Source organism: Schistocerca serialis, chromosome 2 (genome assembly GCF_023864345.2).
Source record: "Schistocerca serialis cubense isolate TAMUIC-IGC-003099 chromosome 2, iqSchSeri2.2, whole genome shotgun sequence".
NCBI classification, from domain to species: Eukaryota; Metazoa; Arthropoda; class Insecta; order Orthoptera; family Acrididae; genus Schistocerca; species Schistocerca serialis.
This window is the reverse complement of record NC_064639.1, coordinates 922007862-922031789: the sequence shown is the minus strand read 5'-3', so window position 1 is coordinate 922031789 and position 23928 is coordinate 922007862. Positions and strand designations below refer to the sequence as shown.

General features: G+C 37.4%; 1 protein-coding gene across 1 annotated transcript in view; it reads right to left on the bottom strand.

Annotated features, from left to right (window-relative positions):
- Positions 1–15126: 15126 nt before the first annotated feature.
- Positions 15127–23928, bottom strand: part of LOC126456520 (photoreceptor-specific nuclear receptor) — a 94831-nt gene continuing 86029 nt past the window's right edge. Inside the window, exon 6 of the mRNA XM_050092269.1 lies at positions 15127–15338. Coding sequence (XP_049948226.1) covers positions 15127–15338 — 212 coding nt within the window. The remainder of the gene's footprint in view (positions 15339–23928) is intronic.

Genomic DNA, 23928 nt, shown 5'->3' with positions numbered 1-23928 from the left:
TAATAAAGGTACACATTTTCACAATTTCAACAATATACAACACACTGATGTTCATCAGGCAATGTAACCACAATATGAACTCGAGTTCAGGGGTCAATAATTCCTTTCCAGTTCTACTAGCAAATAGAATGAGAAAAACATCTATCTATATGCTTCCATATAAGCCCTAATTTCTCATATCTTCTCTTCATGGTCTGTACATGAAATGTATGTTGACCGCAGTAGAATTGTTCTGCAGACAGTTCCAGCTGCCAGTTCTCTAAATGTTCTCAATAGTGTTCCTAGAAAAAGAACGTTGCCTTCCCTCCAGTAATTTCCATTTGAGTTTCTGACAAATCTCCATAACACTTGCACATTGTTCAAACCTACAGTTAATAAATCTAGCAGGCCGCCTCTGAATGGATTTGAAGTCTTCCTTTAATTAATGTTGGTATAGATATCAAACACTCAAGCAGTACTCAAGGATAGGTTGCGCTATCGTTCTATATGTGGTCTGTCTTAAAAATAAACCACACTTTCCCAAAATTCTTCCAATAAACAGAAGTCGAACATCCGTTTTCTCTACCACAATCCTCACATGCTCATACCATTCCATATTACTTCAAAACATTATGTCCAGATATTTAAATGACGTGACTGTATCACGCAGGGCACTACTAATACTGTATCCAGACGTCGTGGGTTTGTTTTCCTACTCATCTGGGTTAACGTACATTTTTCTACATTTAGAGCTAGTTGTCATTCATCACACCAGCTAGAAATTTTGTCTAAGTCATCTTGTTCCTAAGTCACTCAACTTTGACACCTTACCAGACACCACAACATCATCAGCAAACATCCACAGATTGCTGCCCATCCTGTCAGCCAGATCATTTATGTATACAGAAAATAACAGAGGTCCTATCACACTTCTCCGACACACTCTGAGACTTGTCTGTCGTGAGCACTCGCCACCCAGGGCAACATACTGGGCTGTATAATATAAGAAGTCTTCGAGCCAGTCAGATACCTGGGAACCTATCCCATATGCTCGTACCTTCATTAATAGTCTGCAGTGGGGCGCTTTGACAAATGCATTTCGGAAATTCAGAAATATGGAATCTGCCTGTTGGCCTTCATCCTTAGTTCACAGCTTATCCTCTGTGACAATAGCATGGGGAAACTGAGTTTCACACGAGTGATGCTTTCTAAAACTGTGTTGTTCCGTGAACATAAGCTTCTTGGTCTCAAGGAAATTTATTGTATTCAAACTGAGAACATGTTCACGGGGTCCACAGCAAACTAATGTTAGGGATATTGGTTTGTAATTTTGCTTCCCCTTTGTTTTACCTGTCTTATATACAGTGGTCACCTGCACTTTTACCCAGTCACATGGGACTTTGTTCTGGGCTAGAGATTCGCGATAAATGCACTCAAAGTAAGAAGCCAGTGCCATAGAGTACAGTTCTGTTTGTAAAACGGAATAAGGATTGTTTAATATACTATGGCTTTAGTGTATTTGGAATCTTAGTTTTCAGGAATTTGCCACTTACTTTGCATTTTTTTGGGAATAGTATCATTAAATACTGTCAAAAATACGTTAAACAACCCATAAAATATTAGCTTTGCTGACAAATGAATACTATGTGTGTCTCCCTAAGACTCCCTAAACTGGTCTCTGTCGAGAATGGAATTGTGTAACCACAAAATTTTATCAACACAATTTTTGGGATGGGCTAGTTATATTACTATCACACACACTCTGCAACTCACACCATGATAAATACGTAGGAAATACTTTAGGCAAACTGTGAGCAACTAAGCCGAGTGGTTCTAGGCGCTTCAGTCTGGAATCGCGCGACTGCTACGGTCGCAGGTTCGAATCCTGCCTCGGGCATGGATGTGTGTGATGTCCTTAGGTTAGTTAGGTTTAAGTAGTTCGAAGTTCTAGGGGACTGATGACCTCAGATGTTAAGTCCCATAGTGCTCAGAGCCATTTTTTTTGTGAGTGACTAAAAGGTTGTATTCATTCAAGTAACTCATTAATCTGTCTTTTATAATTGATTCTATTATTTTTTTAAAATGGTGACAGCTGGAAAATAGGCTAGTAATTTTCTATATCTTCTGCATTACCGTTCTTTGGCAGATGTACAACTCTGGTCTGTTTTAAATAGTCTGGAAATTGTTTATTATTTTCGTTAATGGAGCTTGCATGCTCGCTATTTCAATTCACACATTAGTACTTCTTTTAAGCCTACTAACGTTTTATTTTTTTAGTTTGTGTACAGTTTTACTGAGTTAACGCTCTGTGGCTGATAGAAACATCATTGTACTTAGAGCATAATTATTTACATGTGTTATATTTATTTGTGGGAATTTTTGCTGTAATTTTTCTGCAGTACTTGATAAATGCTGATTCATACAGGTTGCTAGGTGATATGGATCATTTATTACTTTATCTCCCTCCCTTATCAGTATGTTGTTATGCCTTTGTTTTTCTCTCCCCTTTTTGATGACATACCAGACTGCTCTGCTTTTATTATTTGCATTGAATATTATTTTATCATTAAATGACATTTTGTAGCAGTCAGCACTATCCTGTAAATCCTTTTATATCTATGATAGAAATTCATGAAGAGTTGTTCATTATTAAGCTTTTGGATGGGACTGAGGTAGCCAAGGCTTTGGGAGGACTTCACAATATCTGCTGTTATGCATTTATTTTGTCACACATTGATACTGGTATGGCTACTTTTGGAAATGTCTTTTCAGAGTTCAAATTAAACAATGTTGATAATTTAGAGAATTTCACATTTACATTGGTTTCCCTATACACTTCACCCCAACTTTGTTTACTGGTTATTTTGAAAAATCTTGTATTTCAATTTATGGTGACTCTCTTTTGTATTCTTGCAGTTTAGGGAGTTTCTGTACCCAGCTTTACTGTTACTATTTGGGGTAAATGATTCGATAGCCAAAAATCTTTAACAGTTACATCACACTTTTTCCTGTCCATAATTACTGGTACAGTCATTGCAGCAACCCTTGTTGCACTATTGACCAATATGAATGTGCCAAAGTTCTGAAGGATATTTATGATAGTGCTACTAGTTTCATTTATGATCTTTGTGTTTATGTTTATGTTTCCATTCAAAATTATGTTGACTTTTGTACTTCAGTTTATATCTAGTACTTGTGTTAATTTACTGAAAAAAGTTACGCACCACCACTGAGAGACTGGTACACACTCAAAATGCTTAATTTCTTGGTGTTACCAAGCTCTCTTAATTCCACAGCTGATATTTCAAAGTGTTTATCTTCACTCACATTACTAAGGTCACTTTTTGATTTGTACTGTGTTCCTTTCTGATACAAATGCTTAATCCTCCTCCCTTTAAAGTAATCCTACATTAAGAGTCTGTCCTTTCATACAGAGATAGTACTACATGTTTGATTTATGTGCCCCTACTCCAGTATTCAGTGAGACAAAGTACTATGCAGTTTAAGGAGTGGAGCTCAACTTCAGATTGTCATATTTTAGTTTTTACTGATTGTATGGTATGATGAAGGATTTTTAAGTTTGTGAAATGTTCCACACTACTTTTTCCAGTCATTGGTTTTTCTTTAAGACATGTAGTTTGCGTATCATTTGGTGTGTTAGAATCTGTCTAGTGAGTGATTAAATGTACAGCTGCCTAAATGAATCACCTCAAGTTGCAGACTATCTGGTACAAATTGTAGTTTTACATTAAACTCATTAAACAAATGCTTCTGGCGGAGTCATTGAATGGATCAACTTATTTTTATGTTTTTTTGAAATCTCTAAAAAGTCCCAGTAACTCATTGTGCAGGTCATTCAGCTTTTTGTTGTACTATATTACTTCATATTTACTAGATGTTAATAATTGCACAGTGGGAAAATGAAATTTTCCTTTCTTAATGTGTTTTAATAAAAGAGTATGCTTCATTTAAAAAGTAACCACATTAAAATATAACCTGCCTTCCACAGTCAAATTTAGCGTATTCAAAATAGACTACCAAGTGAACAAGAAAGGCAGAAGGGTAGGCCACTGGAGATCAGTAAATCAGGAGAAAGATTTTTATCTTTTTCTTCAACAGGCTTATTTTTTCTCAAAATTCCTATATTTGCTTAGCAACATTTTTTGATTCTTCATCTTAATAATTATTTGGCACATTTTTATGTTCTTGGATCTTATGTAAGTTCACTACAGTGACCAGAATTCCGGGTTTAAAATACCACTTGAGATAGTGCTACCAGAGAACTACAATATCATTAATGCAAATGATGTACACTGCCTCCTCATTAACACCATCAATAAAAGAGCAATGTTGGATATTGTTTGTTGAAATTCAGGCATTCACTATACACTTCCCACTTCTTGATGTCACAATGAAATACTATATTACAGTTCACTGTGAGAAAACTGTGACCTTATACATAAGCAGGAGGTAGACAACTGAATTCTTAAAACTTGATCATCACCAAACTTTGAACACAACCACCACAGTGTCAGCCACATTAGCACCATTACTGGTTTCTTATTTAATTCGTGTTTGTTACATTTTTGTGTACTAACAGCACACAGAATTTCAGAGAAGAACATTTGTCATGGAAAACACAGTTTGACAGAAGTGTGGGAAAAGCTATCTGTGTGCTGTTCATAAGTGCTAGAAGGGCTTTTAAATCCAAATTAAATGAAGAAATGGTAGGTATATACATACTCCATGTCAAATAGTCAGTGTCTGTCTGGGAGCTGAGTCTGTCATGTCGGTCATAGTTAGCCTAACTTATCTTAGCCTATCTGTGTACAGCTACTAACAGATACTAGAGAAGAGCTTAATCCATTTGATATTACAGTGTCAGTACAGTTGTTCAAAATATGCATTTGGCATGTCATATGTTAGGCTAGCAGGGGTTTACAGAAGTTATGAATATCTTATTTTAGCAGAATAACTATTAATTTTAACTTAATTCCATTGAATTAGTTCAGAAGTGCACTGTCAAAATGTCTGAAATGTAGAATACAGTGATAGAATATCATCAGTGTATAATACATTATTTAAGAAATTTGGATAAGAATTATAGAAAATAGTAATACTGTGCAGTAGATTAAAACATTAAGTTGATGTAAGAGGTCTGTAAGACAAACCATAATATTTTACACCATTATGTAAAGACTGTTTACCACTACAAACAATGTACTAAAATTGTGGCTTGGGAACATACCACCCAATGACATCATTTTGTTTTGCATTGGCAATGAATCATTTTCCTATATACAAATTGTCTGCATGAGCTTTTGGTGGCACCACTGAATGTATACAAAATATATGAAGAAAAATAGATTTATTTTGCATTGCTCTTTAAAATTATACTTAATTTTAACAATCAACATAAGAATAAAATATGCTTTTTAGTTAGATTAGTTTATTTTCATTTAGGTATTGCGAGTAAGACAATTCAATTATTCAGATTTTGTTCCTTGTACAGAAGTTAGTTGTCAGGGATGGCAAGAGGAAACTGATGTTCAGCTGATTACTGGAGCAAACTGCTTTTATGCTGAGGCGATACCTCGATCCAGCATGTAAGCTACAAGAGCTACCATCTGAGTATGGATAGTAAAAATATAAGAATGAAAATTCAAATGTAAAAAATTTCCAATTAACAATAAAATTTTATATATATATATATATATATATATATATATATATATACTCCTGGAAAAGGAAAAAAGAACACATTGACACCGGTGTGTCAGACCCACCATACTTGCTCCGGACACTGCGAGAGGGCTGTACAAGCAATGATCACACGCACGGCACAGCGGACACACCAGGAACCGCGGTGTTGGCCGTCGAATGGCGCTAGCTGCGCAGCATTTGTGCACCGCCGCCGTCAGTGTCAGCCAGTTTGCCATGGCATACGGAGCTCCATCGCAGTCTTTAACACTGGTAGCATGCCGCAACAGCGTGGGCGTGAACCATATGTGCAGTTGACGGACTTTGAGCGAGGGCGTATAGTGGGCATGCGGGAGGCCGGGTGGACGTACCGCCGAATTGCTCAACACGTGGGGCATGAGGTCTCCACAGTACATCGATGTTGTCGCCAGTGGTCGGCGGAAGGTGCACGTGCCTGTCGACCTGGGACCGGACCGCAGCGACGCACGGATGCACGCCAAGACCGTAGGATCCTACGCAGTGCCGTAGGGGACCGCACCGCCACTTCCCAGCAAATTAGGGACACTGTTGCTCCTGGGGTATCGGCGAGGACCATTCGCAACCGTCTCCATGAAGCTGGGCTACGGTCCCGCACACCGTTAGGCCGTCTTCCGCTCACGCCCCAACATCGTGCAGCCCGCCTCCAGTGGTGTCGCGACAGGCGTGAATGGAAGGACGAATGGAGACGTGTCGTCTTCAGCGATGAGAGTCGCTTCTGCCTTGGTGCCAATGATGGTCGTATGCGTGTTTGGCGCCGTGCAGGTGAGCGCCACAATCAGGACTGCATACGACCGAGGCACACAGGGCCAACACCCGGCATCATGGTGTGGGGAGCGATCTCCTACACTGGCCGTACACCACTGGTGATCGTCGAGGGGACACTGAATAGTGCACGGTACATCCAAACCGTCATCGAACCCATCGTTCTACCATTCCTAGACCGGCAAGGGAACTTGCTGTTCCAACAGGACAATGCACGTCCGCATGTATCCCGTGCCACCCAACGTGCTCTAGAAGGTGTAAGTCAACTACCCTGGCCAGCAAGATCTCCGGATCTGTCCCCCATTGAGCATGTTTGGGAATGGATGAAGCGTCGTCTCACGCGGTCTGCACGTCCAGCACGAACGCTGGTCCAACTGAGGCGCCAGGTGGAAATGGCATGGCAAGCCGTTCCACAGGACTACATCCAGCATCTCTACGATTGTCTCCATGGGAGAATAGCAGCCTGCATTGCTGCGAAAGGTGGATATACACTGTACTAGTGCCGACATTGTGCATGCTCTGTTGCCTGTGTCTATGTGCCTGTGGTTCTGTCAGTGTGATCATGTGATGTATCTGACCCCAGGAATGTGTCAATAAAGTTTCCCCTTCCTGGGACAATGAATTCACGGTGTTCTTATTTCAATTTCCAGGAGTGTATATATATAATGACCCACAGTCCATTGTGGGATTGATCACCTTCTGATGGCATTGTGGGAAATGACATGGTAAGGAAAGTATTTAAGCAGAGTAGAGATGAACCATTGTAGTGACAATACAAAACATAAATGAGACAGTGACATAAGCATCATTGACAAATCAGAGCTTATTATAGTCCAGTGCCTGCAAATAGTTATCTTTGGTATAGCAAAGCTGATCAGTTGTTCACTTGCTACTGTTGTGAGCATCTACGAAAAGGAAATGATGGATGATGAAGCCATGAATAGGCGACAAGGTGTTCGACCTCCACATCACATAACAGAATGCAAAGGACAGAGGGGCTTACTGATGAAGTTAGGAAAACCTATATACTATGGAAAATGGAGCCAAATATTACTTCATTCCACACACTTCCTGCAAAATGATAATAACAATAAAATCAGAGAAATTTGAACTTATTTTGAGCATTATAGATGGTTGTTGTTTTCGACCACCATTAGTAAGTTAATGGGAAAAACGATGATGGCCTGTTTAATATATTTTGTATTACAAAAAGGAAAAGTTGTGCTAATGGTCTCTTATATGTATGTCAAGTAAAAAGCATAAAGTTTCTGTCCACTGTTGTGTAAACTGAATTAATTTTCCATTTCACAAGGATAGCATAACTTGAAGTGTTCCTCAAATTAGAATGCTTCTTATTGTAATACATGACAATGCATTACATGTACTTGTTCTGGATACCTTCTAGCCTACTAACAATACAAGTATAATGGTCACACATTTTGAGCAGCAATTGAATAACAGAGAACATACTGTAACTACGTTTTTTGTTCTTTATTGGCATGTTGCAACAACATCATGTGCAGAAACCAGAAAATAATTATGTTGTTAATGGTTTGAAAGGACAGGATGTAAAATTAGTGTAAGAACGTATAGCTTAGTACTAGATGGTTAAGTTGGATAAAATGGCATATAAAATATAACAGTTGTTAGCTTGTTTAGGTCTCCAAAGATGATATAAACGTGTTTATTTAATCATAGATGGAATCATAGGCATGAATGAGAATGTAATAATCAACTCAGACTTTAGAAATAAGTGTGCTGGAGTATTTGTGTATTTATGTAGCCTTCATAAACTCTGCAGAACATAAAACTTTAGTAGACAGATTGGGTATATAGGGAATAAGAAGGAATGCAAGAAAGTTTATCCTATCATAACAAAAATACAGAAGCAGAAACTACAAAAGCGTCAGGAGGGAGAATGACACCTAAAATGAGAATTCTACACTTCTCTGTCCCACAGGGTTCCATGCTTGGCCCATTGACTTTTGCTTTATATACAAATCACATCCAGACATTGTTAATTATGGCAACATAAATACTTACATAGAGGAAACATATTAATTATTCAAGTAAAACAACATAAAAATTCTAGAAATAAAAGCCAACTTGGAAGTAAATAATGCTATGCAAAGATTTGCTGGAATAAATTTGCATAATAACACTGCTGAAACTCATTGTTTGGATTTCAAACTAAGGAGCAATGAAGGAAGATATCAAATTTGCATAAATGAGCGCATAGAGAAAAATGTAAATATGATACACAAAATTCCTTGTTGTAATAATGGATGAAAATGTAAATTGGTATAAGCACATAGACTACATAAGTGGAAAACTCAGCTCAGACTTATATGTCAGCCCAAACTCAGCTACCTAAAAGACACAAATATTTCGAAAATGACATATCATACACTAATTCATCCTACATAAACTTATGGTATACTTTTTTGGAGATGCATCTGCAAAATAAGCAGTAGTATTCAAAATGCAAAAAATGGTGATAACAATGATAGCCTTAAACAGGAAGAATCATGTAGACCAACATCTAAAGCCAAGTATATACCTGGACGAAATTGAAATACATTCCTGAAATTCAATATATCAAGACACAACATAACCATCACACCAATTAATGAACTTCATCTGGGTGTCTAGACACAACACCATGAATTTAAATCAAAACCATCCCATATAGGGTCAAAAGATCTGAAAAACTCCCTTTCAGACTTCAGAGAGATAAAAAAAATTTTTGGATAGAAAACTGGCAATGTTGCATGAGTGTTTTTGCGTCCATTGCAGTTAAGACAAATTGTAATTTAGTACTATATAAAAATGAGGTGTAGCCTACATAAGCCACAACATATTATCTTACAAAAGGGACAAAGGAACTTCCAAACCATGTCGATATATATATAAACATGTAGTGTATATGATGTAAGCAAACTGAAATTAAAATGGTATGGGCCTATAACACTGATGTATACAACCATAATTAGCTAAATGCTAATTATGAGGCATATGTATACTTTTCATAAAGATTTGGCTTCATCTATAAATGTATGTTGTCTATTGTTCTGATGAACAGAGATAAATAAAAATAAAAATGTTGATAATTGATTTAAAAATTTAAGTTCAAAATATGGGTTCTTATTTGTGGTGATTAATGTAGAACTGGGAAATACAAATGAACAACTCTAAAAAATTGTTTTAAGTACTACAAGAACTTTAAATATATAATGTGCAGGCAATAGAGATTGAAAAACAGATGATTTTACAGCCAGATCATTATGAGGAAATTTTACAGATCATGATTCTTTGCTTCTAAAAATTAATTATGGGCAAAAAGTTAAAATTACTGACCCTACTTTGGTCCACAGATCATTTTACAAAAAATACGTAATAAATCCATGAAATAGAATTAAAGATTAATAAATATGTAGATGTATAATTAAGAGGGGCATTTGGAAAGTCCATGCAAAAATAAAAACTACTTATGTGTTTGGGGTAACACTTTTTTATATTTTGACGTAGTCTCCTGTTAGACTTATACACTTCGTCCAACGCTGTTCTAATTTGTTGGAACCTTCCAAATAATAGGAATTATCCAAGTCTGCAAGATAGCTATTAGTTGCTGCAATCACCTCCTCATTTGAATAAAATCTTTGTCCTTCCAGCCATTTCTTCAAATTGGGGAACAAATAGTAGTCCAAGGGAGCCACGTCTGGAGAATAGGGGGGATGTGAAACGAGTTGGAATCCTAATTCCATTAATTTTGCGACCACAGCTGATGACGTGTGTGCTGGTGCATTGTCGTGATGGAAAAGAACTTTTTTGCGGTCTAATCGCCGGCGTTTCTCTTGCAGCTCGGTTTTCAAACGGTCCAGTAACGATGAACACTATGCACCTGTAATAATGTTACCCTTTTCCAGATAGTCGATGAGGATTATCCCTTGCGATCCCAAAAGACAGTCAGCATAATCTTTCCGGCCGAAGGAATGGTCTTCGCCTTTTTTAGTGCAGTTTCTCCCTTGGTAACCCATTGTTTAGTCTCAGGAATATAGTAATGTATTCATGTTTCATCCACAGTGACGAAACGACGCTTAAAGTCCTGCAGATTCTTCCTTAACTGTTGCAAACCATCCTTGCAACACTTCACATGATTCCGTTTTTTTGGTCAAGCGTGAGCAATCGTGGAACCCATCTTGCAGATAGCTTTCTCATGTCCAAACGTTTATGCAAAATATTATGTACCCGTTCATTCGAGATGCCCACAGCACTGGCAATCTCACGCACCTTAACTCTTCTGTCGTCCATCTGCATATCATGTTCTAATCGAAGGTGCAGAGTCACCGAATTGTTTGTCAAGCTTCTCTTTAGTCTCCTGAGGCGTTTTGCCTTTCATAAAGTAATGTTTAATCACCACATGAAATTCTTTTTCGTCCATTTTTGACAATCACTCCATTTCCTTGATTCACACGAATGCCAAACACAAAGAAATAGACCAATATGGATGAAACTTGGTGTGCGTTCTTTCCAAAGATGCTACTAACTAAACATGACCTCGATACACGCCGGTGGTGCTATTTCTCGGACTTTGCATGGACTTTTCAAACGCCCCTCGTACTTTCAAGTCTACTCAGTTCTAACTTAATGTTAGATTATTTGTTCACATTTCGTCAAGAGTCACTACACACACTATACACATATCCTGTCGTTTGACAAGAAGGCCATTGTAATAAACCTGCCTCTCAGTTGCATTCTGCAGGAGTTTCCATCTGCCACTCTCAAAAAAGATGACTCATTACCTTTGCAGTGAAACACGTATTTTGCTCAGGAGGATGAAAGGAGGTTAACATTTATCATACATACCTTGGCTACACAATTTTGCAGTTACATGCAAGTGTGTTATTGTATGCTAGTGTGTACAATCTCTCTCTTTTTTCTGATGTGGTGTGGTCTGCTGTGTTGTCTGTATGTGCTGCATGTTTCCGTTTTACCTTGTTGTTGAGTTTGTTTATGATGTCTGTTTTGTAGTCGTTTTCAACAGTTATTTGTTTGATTATGTTTAGTTCCTGAGTATATTTTCCTGGTTTAAGAGGTGTTCTGATGATCCTGCAGAGCATGTGTGTGAAACTGGCATATTTATGCACTGTGGGGTGGGGGTGGGGGGGTGGGGGGGGGGGGGTTAGATGAGCTGTGGATAACAGTGCTTGTGGATGTGGGTTTTCTGTAGATGGAAAATTCATGTTAGTGGTTGTTTCTTGTGATTGTAAGATCCAAGAGATTTAGTTTCTTGTTGTTTTCCATTTCCATTGTGAAGTGGATTTGTGGGTATACTGTGTTGATGTTACTGTGGAGCTCTTCTATCCTGCTATGTGTTTCATCTATAAGACTGATTATGTCATCCACATATCGGTACCAGTAGATTATTTTGTGCTCTCCTTGTTTTACAATGTTATTGAATATTGTGTTCTCTATATGGTCCAAGAAAATGATGGCTAAGATTCCACTAATGGGGGACCCCATGGGAAGCCCCGATTGTTGCAAGTAGAAGATGTTGTTGAAAGTGAAGTAGTTTGTTCTGTGATTAGCCTAAGGATGGATGAGATTTCATTTATATGTGCACTTGGGAATTTATTGCATTTTAGCTATTGTTCTATAATGTTTATAGTTTCTTCTGTGGGTATATCTGTGTACATGCATGTTATGTCAAAAGACACCAGTTTTGCTGTTGGGGGGATGTTGACATTCCTAATTTTCTCTATCATGTCTCCTTTGTTTTTGATCCTTCTGGTGCATCTTCTTGTTGGGGGAACATAATATATTCTGCTATGAGCGATAATTCTACTAAGTCGCATCACCTACTCCCTTAAAGTAGTGGGACAGTAAATGATTATAAAGATATCGGATTTCTAGGACTGGGGAAGTTGTAAAGTTTTATGTGAGGTGTATAATTATGAAAAGATGAATGTAGCTAATGTCATAATAAGAGTACTGCTCACTATCAGCAACTGTTACAATTATTCTTTAGTTGACTAACTCCATATATTTCCAATCTTTCACGTTTAAAGGAGGGAATGTTTAGTGGCAACTCAGATAAGACACAAAAGACATTTATAGTACAGAAGCATTCATTTAATATAGATCAGTGTTTAATCAGTTTAAGATTTTAACTGTGATATAATATTTATCTATTAATCTCATGATATTTGTTTTTAAAAGCATGCTCTTCTTTGAATTACAGAGCTGCACCCATTCAGTGAACACAATGTGTGGACATTATCTGTATGTGGGGAGAATATCTTTGACTGCTGTTCAGAAAAGTGTATGTCTCACTCTGCAGCAAGTACTTTACCTCTATTCTGTGAGAAATTTAAGTTTATTGTGCCAAACACCAAAATTCGAACACCAAGCGGGAGAGGTTTTCATGGAAAATATCTTCTGTTTCCTGTAGGTTTGGTTAATGATGAGTGTGACTGGAACGAATACTATGCAGCACATTTTGATTATGTAATAAGAGTTTAAGTTGTAAATATGTCCAGTCATCATTATCTGGTTCCAGAAGATCGTTATTGAATGATGATGTGGTGGTTCTTAACAACAGATAAAGACCAGCAACATTACCTATTTTCTGCTCATTTTCAGTAATTCCAAAGTAAGATCTGAGGTATTTATAATTGCTTATTAATGTGTAATTATTATTCATGTAATGTACCAGAATGTAATTATACCATCCCTGATCATGTGACACTGCTACAATAGTGTAGTGGCATATAACAAATACACATCAAAAAAAGTTTAGCATCACCTCGGTTCCGAGAGTTCCGGAACCTGTACAGAAAACTGGAACAGAGATATACATTAACATCATTTCTGCTCTTTTTATTGCTCATCAAAACTACACATTGCATGTTGTACCACCATACAGCGAGACCTTCAGAGCTGGTTGTCCAGATTGCTGTACACACTGGTACCTCTAATACCTAGTAGCACATCCTCTGGCACTGATGCATGTCTGTATTCGTCGTGGCATACTATCCACAAGTTCATCAAGGCACTGTTGGTCCAGATTGTTCCATTCCTCAACGGCGATTCGGCGTAGATAACTGGTTGGTGGGTCACTTTTTTCATAAACAATCCATTTCAATCTATTCCAGACATGTTCGATAGGGTTCATGTCTGAAGAATATACTGGCCACTCTAGTCGAGCGATGTCGTTATTCTGAAGAAGTCATTCACATGATGTGAACGATGGGGGCGCGAATTGTCGTCCATGAAGACAAATGCCTCGCCAATATGTTGCCGATATGGTTGCGCTATTGATTGGAAGATGACATTCACGTATTGCACAGCCGTTACGGTGCCTATCACGACCACCAGCAGCTACATCGGTCCCATATAATGCCACCCCAAAACAACAGGGAACCTCCACCTTGCTGCACTCGCTGGATAATGTGTCTAAGGCGTTCAACCTGACTGGGTTGCCTCCAAACACCCCTCTGACAATTGTCTGGTTGAAGGCATATGCAACACTCATTGGTGATGAGAACGTGATGCCGATCCTGAGTGGTCCATTCAGCATGTTGTTGGGCCCATCCGTACCATACTGCATGCTGTTGTGGTTGCAAAGATGGACCTCACCATGGACGTCAGGAGTGAAATTACACATCTTTCAGCCTATTGCACACAGTTTGAGTCGTAACACGACGTCCTGTGGTTGGATGGTGGCATTGGTTCTGGGTTCCTCCGAGCCACAATCCGTAAGTAGCGGTCATCCACTGCAGCAGTAGCCCTTGGGCGGCCTGAGCGAGGCATGTGATCGACAATTCCTGTCTCTCTGTATCTCCTCCATGTCCGAACAACATCGCTTTGGTTCACTCCAAGATGCATGGACACTTCACTTGTTGAGAGCCCTTCCTGGCACAAAGTAACAATGCGGATGCGATAGAACCGCAGTATTGACCGCCTAGGTATGGTTGAACTACAGACAACACAAGCCGTGTACCCACTTTCTGGTGGAATGACTGGAACTGATCGGCTGTCAGACTCCCACCGTCTAATAGGCGCTGCTCATGCATGGTTTTTTTACATCTTTGGGTGGGGTTAGTGACACCTCTGAATAGTCAACGTCTATCTTCAGGAGTTCTGGGAACTGGGGGATGCAAAACTTTTTTTGATGTGTGTAAAAGCAAATAATACAATACATTTGCCATAGCACTCAGTCAAAATAGTCAGTTTATTGACAAAAAGAGAAACTAAAAGAAAAAGATACCCAATAGAAGGAAACGGGATTAATCAGGTTGATGTTGTAAACATGTGAAATGGATAAACGGTTTAAATATGTATGCCGAATATGAGAATGAATATGAGTATATATTTATGCACTGAAAAGTGAACTAAGCACACAGTGTAAATCATTTTGTACGTCTAAAATAGCAGACACTGTTAACAGATCATGGTATTAAGTTGTTATGTCATCATGTCATTTCATTAACCTTGTATTAAGGAAACTGTTATTGAATCAATAATAAAACCGCGTATTTCAGCCCACATATAGATGATTCTTCAGTGTGTCATAATGACACAATGAATGCCCCAATAACAATGTAGTTTCTTCACATTTAATTATTAAAGACATCAGCATTAGTTTTAGATGGAGGCAACAAGATGGTCAACTGGTACGTCTCCAATGACAGGTCGGAAGAGTGCACGTTGTAGCAAGTCTGGAGGTGGTGCTGCAAGAGCCGGCAGCGTGATCAGCAGTCGCGCCACGCGAGCAGGGGGTAACAGCAGCAGTGCACCAAGAGCTGCCTCTAGAGCTGCCCGCACACGGCACTCTGCCTCTGCACTACCTGCAGCCTCTGCACACAGTTGCACAGTTGTCTTTATTTTAGCTGAGTTATTTGTATGTTCCAAGAATCATTTATACAATAATCATAACTGTGAATAAGAAGTCTGTTTATAAGCTTTCTAAGATACTTTATATTTCAATACTGTTATAAGAACAGTTTATACGACACTGAAAATCATTTAATAACAGAAGTAAGTGCTTCTTTTACTATATATAAGGTAAAAATTTTGAATCAAAATATTATGTCTGTGAAATGGGAGTTGCCTGGTAAAAAATTTTGTCATATTTGTTTCAGATTTAGAATTTCTATGTATCAGGCACTTATCATGAAGTAGTAATGAAGAGTGCATTAAAATTATTTTTCCTAACCTCAACACAGACATGACAATATTTTGCACCACACCCCAAGGCCTTGGTAGAAAATAATTTTTGTGAGGGAAGTGTGAAATTTTCTGGCGCCTGGCAATTGTAGGATACATAATAACTTCAACAGTTTGATTTTACACTTCATGTCTCTGCTAGTAAAATGTTTCATATCTACCTGCAGCATTTTAGAGGTATGATGTTCTTAAGGTTAGACAGAGTCAACAAGAGTTCATTCAAAGAATGTAAGGAGCAGCTCTGGATTTTGCTCTGTTGTTGGCAGGTGCATATTACTGGTATGCACGATTTTCTCAAGGTACAAAGTTGTTGAGATTCAACTGCCACACAGGGTTTCCTGGAACTGCAATTAAAACTTAAAACACCATTCATGTAGACCATACATTGAGAACTGATTATAAATAATATACTGTATAGGGAGCCAAAAAAACGCTTTCTATTTTTGTTGATAGTAAATTTTAGAAAACTTTTATAAATAATTTCAAGTAGCCAAAATTTGTTCTCTGTGAGTACATTAATATATCTTTGAAATTTAGGAGGAGGTATGGGATGTAATATGCCAAGAAATGTTGCAACACTTTGTGCAACATGTCTCACAATGACCAATTGACCAATACATCATCAGTGTCTTTGTAGTAATACGCTTCTACTGACAGTGAAGAATCTCAGACATCATATTACAAAGACACCCTTGAAGACTGTTGCAGAAATTTGATATACCACAATGTGTGTTCTCAAAGTTTCCCTAGGAACTCTAGGGCAACATTTCGAAGATCGGATTGTGGGACTTGCCAGTGGGTAATGGTAATGCCTCTACCTACACTATACTACCTGTACACCTTATTCGACTCGATGACCATCTTCTATATATTATAGGTATAAGTCACTCTTTCATGTCCCAGTAAGCAATATACAACTTGAAAGCGCAGCCTACAAGCAACAAAGGTCAATTGCTCTACCAAGGTTGAGGTTGGTTACTTCAAGACTTGGTTTAGCAACATGAAGCAATGCAGTCTGTGCAGTCTACTGTGAGAATCAGTAGCTGAAATAAGTTGAGTAAGTGAAATAAGGTCGTCGTTAAATGCAGAAAAGTATTCTGGAGTCCCTTCTATTTTACCATTTATGCATGGTCATGAGATAGCTGACATCTAATGTGTCACTACACAGTCTTCTATTATCCTGATTTCACCTCAGCAGTCTCTGCTGGAAAGGTAGGTTGGGGTAAAAGAATATTGCCAGATTTTACCTTGAACACTGTTTCTCGAAATTTTCTGAGCAGTTTTCATGCGATATAAGCAATCCACTGACTGCACCACCAAGGATTTTACAAGTAATTTTATTATGCAGGATCAATGTTGTTACTAGAGGATTCGACCACTGGCTGTGCCCATAACTGAACATTCAACTTAATTCCATCATGTACCATACTCTTACTCATAAGTCACATTTCACATGCAATATAAATGACTACTCAGCAAGTGGCATGACAGTTGATATGGCAGTGGAGCCATGTGCTGCTGTTCCCAAACACTCCTGTCAAAATTCATTGTCACTAATTTTCCACATGAAGTCAGCTGCGATTATTATTGCAGACACTGGTGTCATCATTCAGTTTATGGCATTAGAACTGAGCCAGAAACACAGTAAGAAGAAGAAGAAGAAGAAACATAAATGCTGGTTTTGGAAGTGGATTTTACACAGAAATAATACAGTGACTTCAAGCAAACTTATAAGGCTGTAGCAATCATAAGCCAAACCCATTTGTGAATTACTTTAGAATAATAAAAGCCAACTCCGAATGCTTGTAGAGCTTTGCCTCGAATTCTTTTAAAAAATTCTATATTCACATTAGAGATCAAGTCCTGGCTCGAGTGAAAGTAGAAGTTACACTTTGATATTTGACATGTGGCGATTACCTGTCATCTTTCTAATATTTATATCACACACTGGAAAGTATGAGTTATTGTGTGATGTGTTGGGTGTTATTTACATTCCTCTAAGAACACATTTAAAAGCTAGTATTTTCCCTCCAACACCCCACATCAGTTGAATTACTAAAGTTATACTTTACAGAATTTTGTAGTTGTGCTTAATGCAGAAAAAAGGGCACTAAAAGACATTGTGACACAGTTAATTTCCTTTATTGAAAGCTACAATCAGGTTTAAATTATACTGCTGTGAAATAAATTGTTAGTTTCTTTCTCAAATCCACTAGGCACACGTTTAAAAGCTTTGAAATTGCAGTACTAGAATCTGAAAAATACTGCCACTATTACATTAATTTTCATCAAAGTTAAGTGAGCTGCTGTCAAACTACAAATCATCTTCCACTAGTTACTCTGTAACACTTGCTTACTCATACACATAGCTTATCCATGTATCATATAATAAAACATGATATTCTTTCGCCACATAAATTAACTATCATATGTTTGTAGCTGCAAAAGCAAGAGCTTTAGCTATCTCAACCATTGTCATTGTGGAGGGTACATACAACATAATAAACACATACACATCATTTTGACAGAGTTGCTTGGTACTCATTATACATAATGAAATCATAATCCACATAAGTTTGTTGTCATAATAGCTATGCACGTACTGTGCAGCATAAAAAATAGATTTAATGCATTGGCTTACATACAGTGTTATCCACAGTATTTTTATTAGCTTTCATGGCTACTGTACTTGTATTTTAAAGAAAAATGTACATTTTCTAAACACACATAAAATGAAGTAATAAAAGTTTTTAAATAGGCTATAATTTATGTTATATTCAATTATAGAGTTGCTATATGATTTTCAGAAATCAGATTTTTGGGTAAAAGGTAGACCTACAGAGGCACCATTCATATAACATTTTTATGTTGTGTAAGTTGATGAAGATGTTACTCATTTTAGCTTTTGCAATGTTTTCTGTACATACACACAATTCCAAGCAATGCTTCATGTCTTAAAGTATATAGCACTCTTCCTTGCATATCCAAAAACAAAGATGCTCCTTGTATAGATCAACAAACAGCGTAGTTGTTATTAATGATCACTTTTTAGACGTTATTTGATACTGTAAAACAACACACTGCAAAATTTCAAACACAAAAATAAAAAAAAATATGATGCTGCTCCGAAAATCAGCTACGAGATGACAGAACAATGTTAATTGGTGATGGGGGAACAAAAGTAATGTTACAAATATAAGAGACTACCTCTTGTTTCTTCAGATTTTTTTGGTGGGGAAGATATAGAATTTAGTGTGGTAGTATGTGACATGATTTAAACTTTCATCCAACACAACATTTTGATCTGATACCAAAATATAAAAATGTATGCACAAATACATAGTTTTTAATATTTTCTGTAGACAAGACAGTAATTTATAGAATATAATCAAAATGATGTTCTCAAGTTAATTAATAGGTTTGTAAACAAATTCCTTTCTCCTCTTGTTCCTTTCAGCAAAGTGGTCAATTACAAGCTCATTAAAGTTATGCATATTCAAAAATGTTTTTTTTTCTATAGAAGACATACTGGTAGCTAATGCACTCAGTCTCTCTTCCTTCATTGTATTGTTAGTGAAAGTTGTTATTCTTTTGAGTGTGGAGAAATTTCTCTTGCTTTTCACTGTTGTCATTGGTACTGTACAAATAGTACATAATAGTTTTACTGATTCCGATAAAACAGGTTCTAAATTATTCTTGCAGATACAATACAGTAGTGTTGAAGCTCTGTTTGCAGATTGGAAATCATTTCTGCTGTATTTTGTTGTCAATTCCAGTCGCAGTTCACTTTCGTTCAGGCCAAATAATTTAACTAACGACTGAAATTCTTTGTCAGGGAATAACATCACGTGTTTTGGAAAGTGACTGCTAAATGCGAAATGCTCGTCAGTATTAGTCATAACAAGATCACAGACTTCCCTTGCAACAGTTCTACGTGAGTATAGAAAACGGAAACGTTTTGGGCCGGCAACCTCTTCATTTCCATTCCTGTTACCCCAATGATAATTGAAATCAAGAGAATTTCTCATCAGTTGTATCGCTAACTTGAAATCAGGGACGTTCTTATGAGCTTTGACACTATCAGCATCTCTGCATTGCAGCTGGTTAAACAAAATGTCACAGGGAGTCAGGACCTTATTGAAAAACTCAAGCCAAAAGAGAAACTCTTGATCACTGTTGAGAAGTTTCCGAAGTCCAACTGCTATCCTGGTCGTTGAGTAACCACTGCTATCATAATCCTGAATGATCACAAGGCATTCAGCTGTTTCTGTCTTATACTTAAGAACGATGTTCTCACATTGTGCCTTAAAATTCTATCTTGTGTCAGCATTTCTTGAAATATCTTTCTCACAACATTATCCATTATTGCAGTTTTTTTCACTGATGTTGAGACGGAAGTAGAGAGTCCCTGTATAGTGCTAAAAATATTCGAAGTTTGTTTTGTTGTGGTGCACTGCGCTCTACATTGAGGTTAAGTTGGTGGGCATAACAGTGTACAAAATTTGTTCTGTCACACATCACTTTTACTCTTACCTGCACTTCCTTGTGCCTACCACTCATAACTGAAGCTCCATCATAGTTCTGGGCTGTCAGTTTTTCTGGAGAATCGGCAATCTTTAATCTGTTAAGTTTGTTGAACAGTGCACTACTTAGTCACACAGCTGTATGACATTTCGGTGTTATGAAATTCGTGAATCATTTATATACTTCCACTTTTAATTCATATCATACAATAATCACGAGTTGACGCAAGTTTGCACAATTTGTCGTTCATCGGCTTCAATTGTTACCTATCTGCTTGCAAAGTTCCTTTGCAAATCAACTAATGGCTCAAAGCATTTATATAGCCCAGCACTTCGTTCTGAACACTTTTGGAAATCCCCAAAAATACATGACTACTGGTTTGTTCAATATGTTCCTTCAATGTGGAATCCAGTTCTGCGATCAGATTGACCAAACCCCAAAAAAATACCAAGATTCTCTTAAGTATCCATTTCGTCATGTCCCTTAGAGCAAATTCAAAATTCCTGCAAAACTTGATACAGTCATTCAACTTGCTAAGGATGTAATGATTCTTAGAATCATCTTCATTAAGTTTCTTAATCCTCATTCTGTAAGCTGCACCAAGCTGACATCTAATATCGACTTTACCAAACACAACGAACTCGATGCGACTGTTTATGTGTAGTTCACTCAACTTATGATTTTTAAATTTGCAAGCTAAATGTTTAATGTCCATTATTGCATCTGTGGTCCAAGTACAGTCTGCAACATTCATTACCAGACACATGTAACAGAAGAAATCATTTATTATTTCACATCCACACAGCCAGTCCACACGTTTATATAAAGAATAAATAAATTTTCTGGTAAAACTACTTTTTCTTTTGCACGTATTTTGTGTCTGCACAGTGTTTAAATCAGGTCTTGGCAGTCCAACTTTCTCTCAGAAGTAATATTTTGATAACTAATAGTTAAAACAGTGTTTATCCTGTTCACACCACTAATTTTAAACAAGAAACTAGTGCATCAGTAAGTCACTAGGTCGTACTTTCAAAGAATTTAATTCACAATGAAACAACAAAACGACTACCATAGGTATGGCACTACTTGTTTACTTCGCCCGCTTCACGCAGATGCCGTCCAAAGAGCCCTACACAATGCACTGCCCTACCCAACTCCCAATACCCCCACTCTTTCACGTGCGTCCATTGGCTACCTTCAAACTGACAGGCCAGTTTGGTGAGAGCCTGACAGACTACCCATTCCAAAAGCATTGATCATCTGCTTACAGGAATTGGTAGTCTACCCATTCTAAAAACAGTATTCATTGTCATACACAGGCTGGTGCTATAATGCAATGATTCGATTTTTTATTCATGTTTCCAACATACCACAGTCTTGCAAGTAATAGATATAATTGGAAGGCCGTGACCCTGGAGTTCTCAAGGAATAGCCGCCATTGTTTCCACACCCAACTTCGGTTCTGCCACTTGACTGGGGGCCAAGAGGCATCACTTTTCTTTCATGTGGAAATCCCACTTTAGTAATTGCGACTGATTCAACGTGTAAACCAAATGTAATATTGATTTTATTTCTTTCCCTTGAGTATGTTGAGATATAAGAAATAGAAGTTTTCAGCTGCTTGTGTCTCATTGGTTAATTGCATTTATGGATGGATAGTGTTTATGTCTTCATGAGAAACAACTAAAGTGACTTCACAATTTAACCTACAATCACCAACACCTACATTCATAACTAATCCAATCACCCCATAACTCATAAAGATGCCAGTTTCAGATATTTACTACAAAGACTGGAAAAAAGACATATGAGGAAACATTACTACACAGAAAAACTGCACACAATTAAACAAACTGCAGAGGAGAATGGTTATGATGCAAAGACAGTAGATGAAATAAGCAACAAAAAACAAAACAGACAACATAATCAGGAAACATCACACACACAGATATAATTCAGCTCACAACAAGTCAGCAGACAATAAGCAACAAATAGCACATAATGACTTAGAACACTAAATTGCACACAGAATGGGCAACATAGTAAAGAGACAAGAACTCAATATAGCGTATAGAACCAACAACACAATACAGAACTGACATGGAAGAAATAGGACCAACACTGACAAATACAGCCAGTCTAGTACATATCAGCTAACTACAAAATGCTGTGAATCTGTGTATGTGGGTCAGACATACAGGAAGCTTAGAGCCAGGTGTACAGAACACCTCAGAGCACTGAAAAGTGATAGCTCACACTCAACATTTGGATATCACCTAATAACACAGAATCACCATCCAATGAAAACAGAAACTGATTTAAAAATTCTTGAAACTAACAACAGCCTTACCAAAAACTAAAAATAGAAGAAAACCATCACATCTAAAAATAATTAGGCAAAGGAAAGAAAGTGTTAAATGAATGCACATCACTGAGCAATAAAACCCTCTTTGCCACAATAGTAAATTTACATAAACAGTCCTCCACCCTAAAACTTCTTATGATCACCATCTAAAATTGACTTCACCTCTCCTTTTACTCCATACCATTCACTCTATCTGCCTATCTACAACCCCCTTTCTCTCTCACCTCTCTCTCTCTCTCTGTGCGCACGCAAGCTATACATTGCAAATGTCAACAACACTTCAGATCCACAGGCAGCATCCCAAACAAACATGCCACAAAGGAAATGAACACTGAACATCTATAATACTCATTTTTCTATGGACCTTGTGTAACCACACATAATGGCGGTGTAAACTCTATACTTGCCAAACAAATCTTATAATAAGCATATGTAACCACTGTGAAAGAAATAAGCTTCATATCGACACAAACAACAGAGAAAACACTACAACATCAAAAACTGTAACTCGCTAAATAATTCGATATATAGCGATTCTCAGTCGGAAATTCATAATAAACACAAGAATAAAATACGTTCTGCTGTTGGCAAGTGACAGGCTGTAGGTTGTATAGTAAATGTAAAGCTGCCAGTGTAAACAACCAATGGTCTCAAGTGTGGCATGTAAACAAATGTATACATCCAATTTATTTCTAAATTGGCTATGAAACTAGGACCTTTGCTATAAAACTAGGACCTTTAGACATATCGTAAATGAACAACAGAGAACGCCTCAACTCAGTGACAGATGTCTCAACTCTGCACTGTATACAATCTAATGCAAAATACTGGACAGTAATTGCTCATTTAACAAATGTCAATATTTTGTACCAAAAGTGTTTTAGAGGTTAACAAGTAACAAGAATACTACAGAAAAAATAAACACTGAAACCCAACAAAGACAGGACGAAAACTGGTGAAACATGCCTGGGTGAAAACAAAACTACAAACGATGTTTTGCATATGGCGGTATTCCGCCCCTATTTTTTTTAGCAAGCACAGAAATAAGTAGAACTGCAACATTAACAAGATAATTAAAATGTAATATATTTTTATTTCTTTCTCTTCTTTTAGTTAAGCTGGAGACAATCACATTTTACTTATCACTGTTGCTAATTAAAGTGCAACACTATGCAGGGAGCGTGCAAAAAAGCTCAGAGTAGCATAAAGTGTACTACATATCAAAATGATTAGCAATTTTGCACAATCACTCGGAGTAGGTAGGAGTAGAGTCATCTTCATTCTGTATATGAGGAAAGTTAACGTGGAGGATTTCTTAATCAGAAATCACA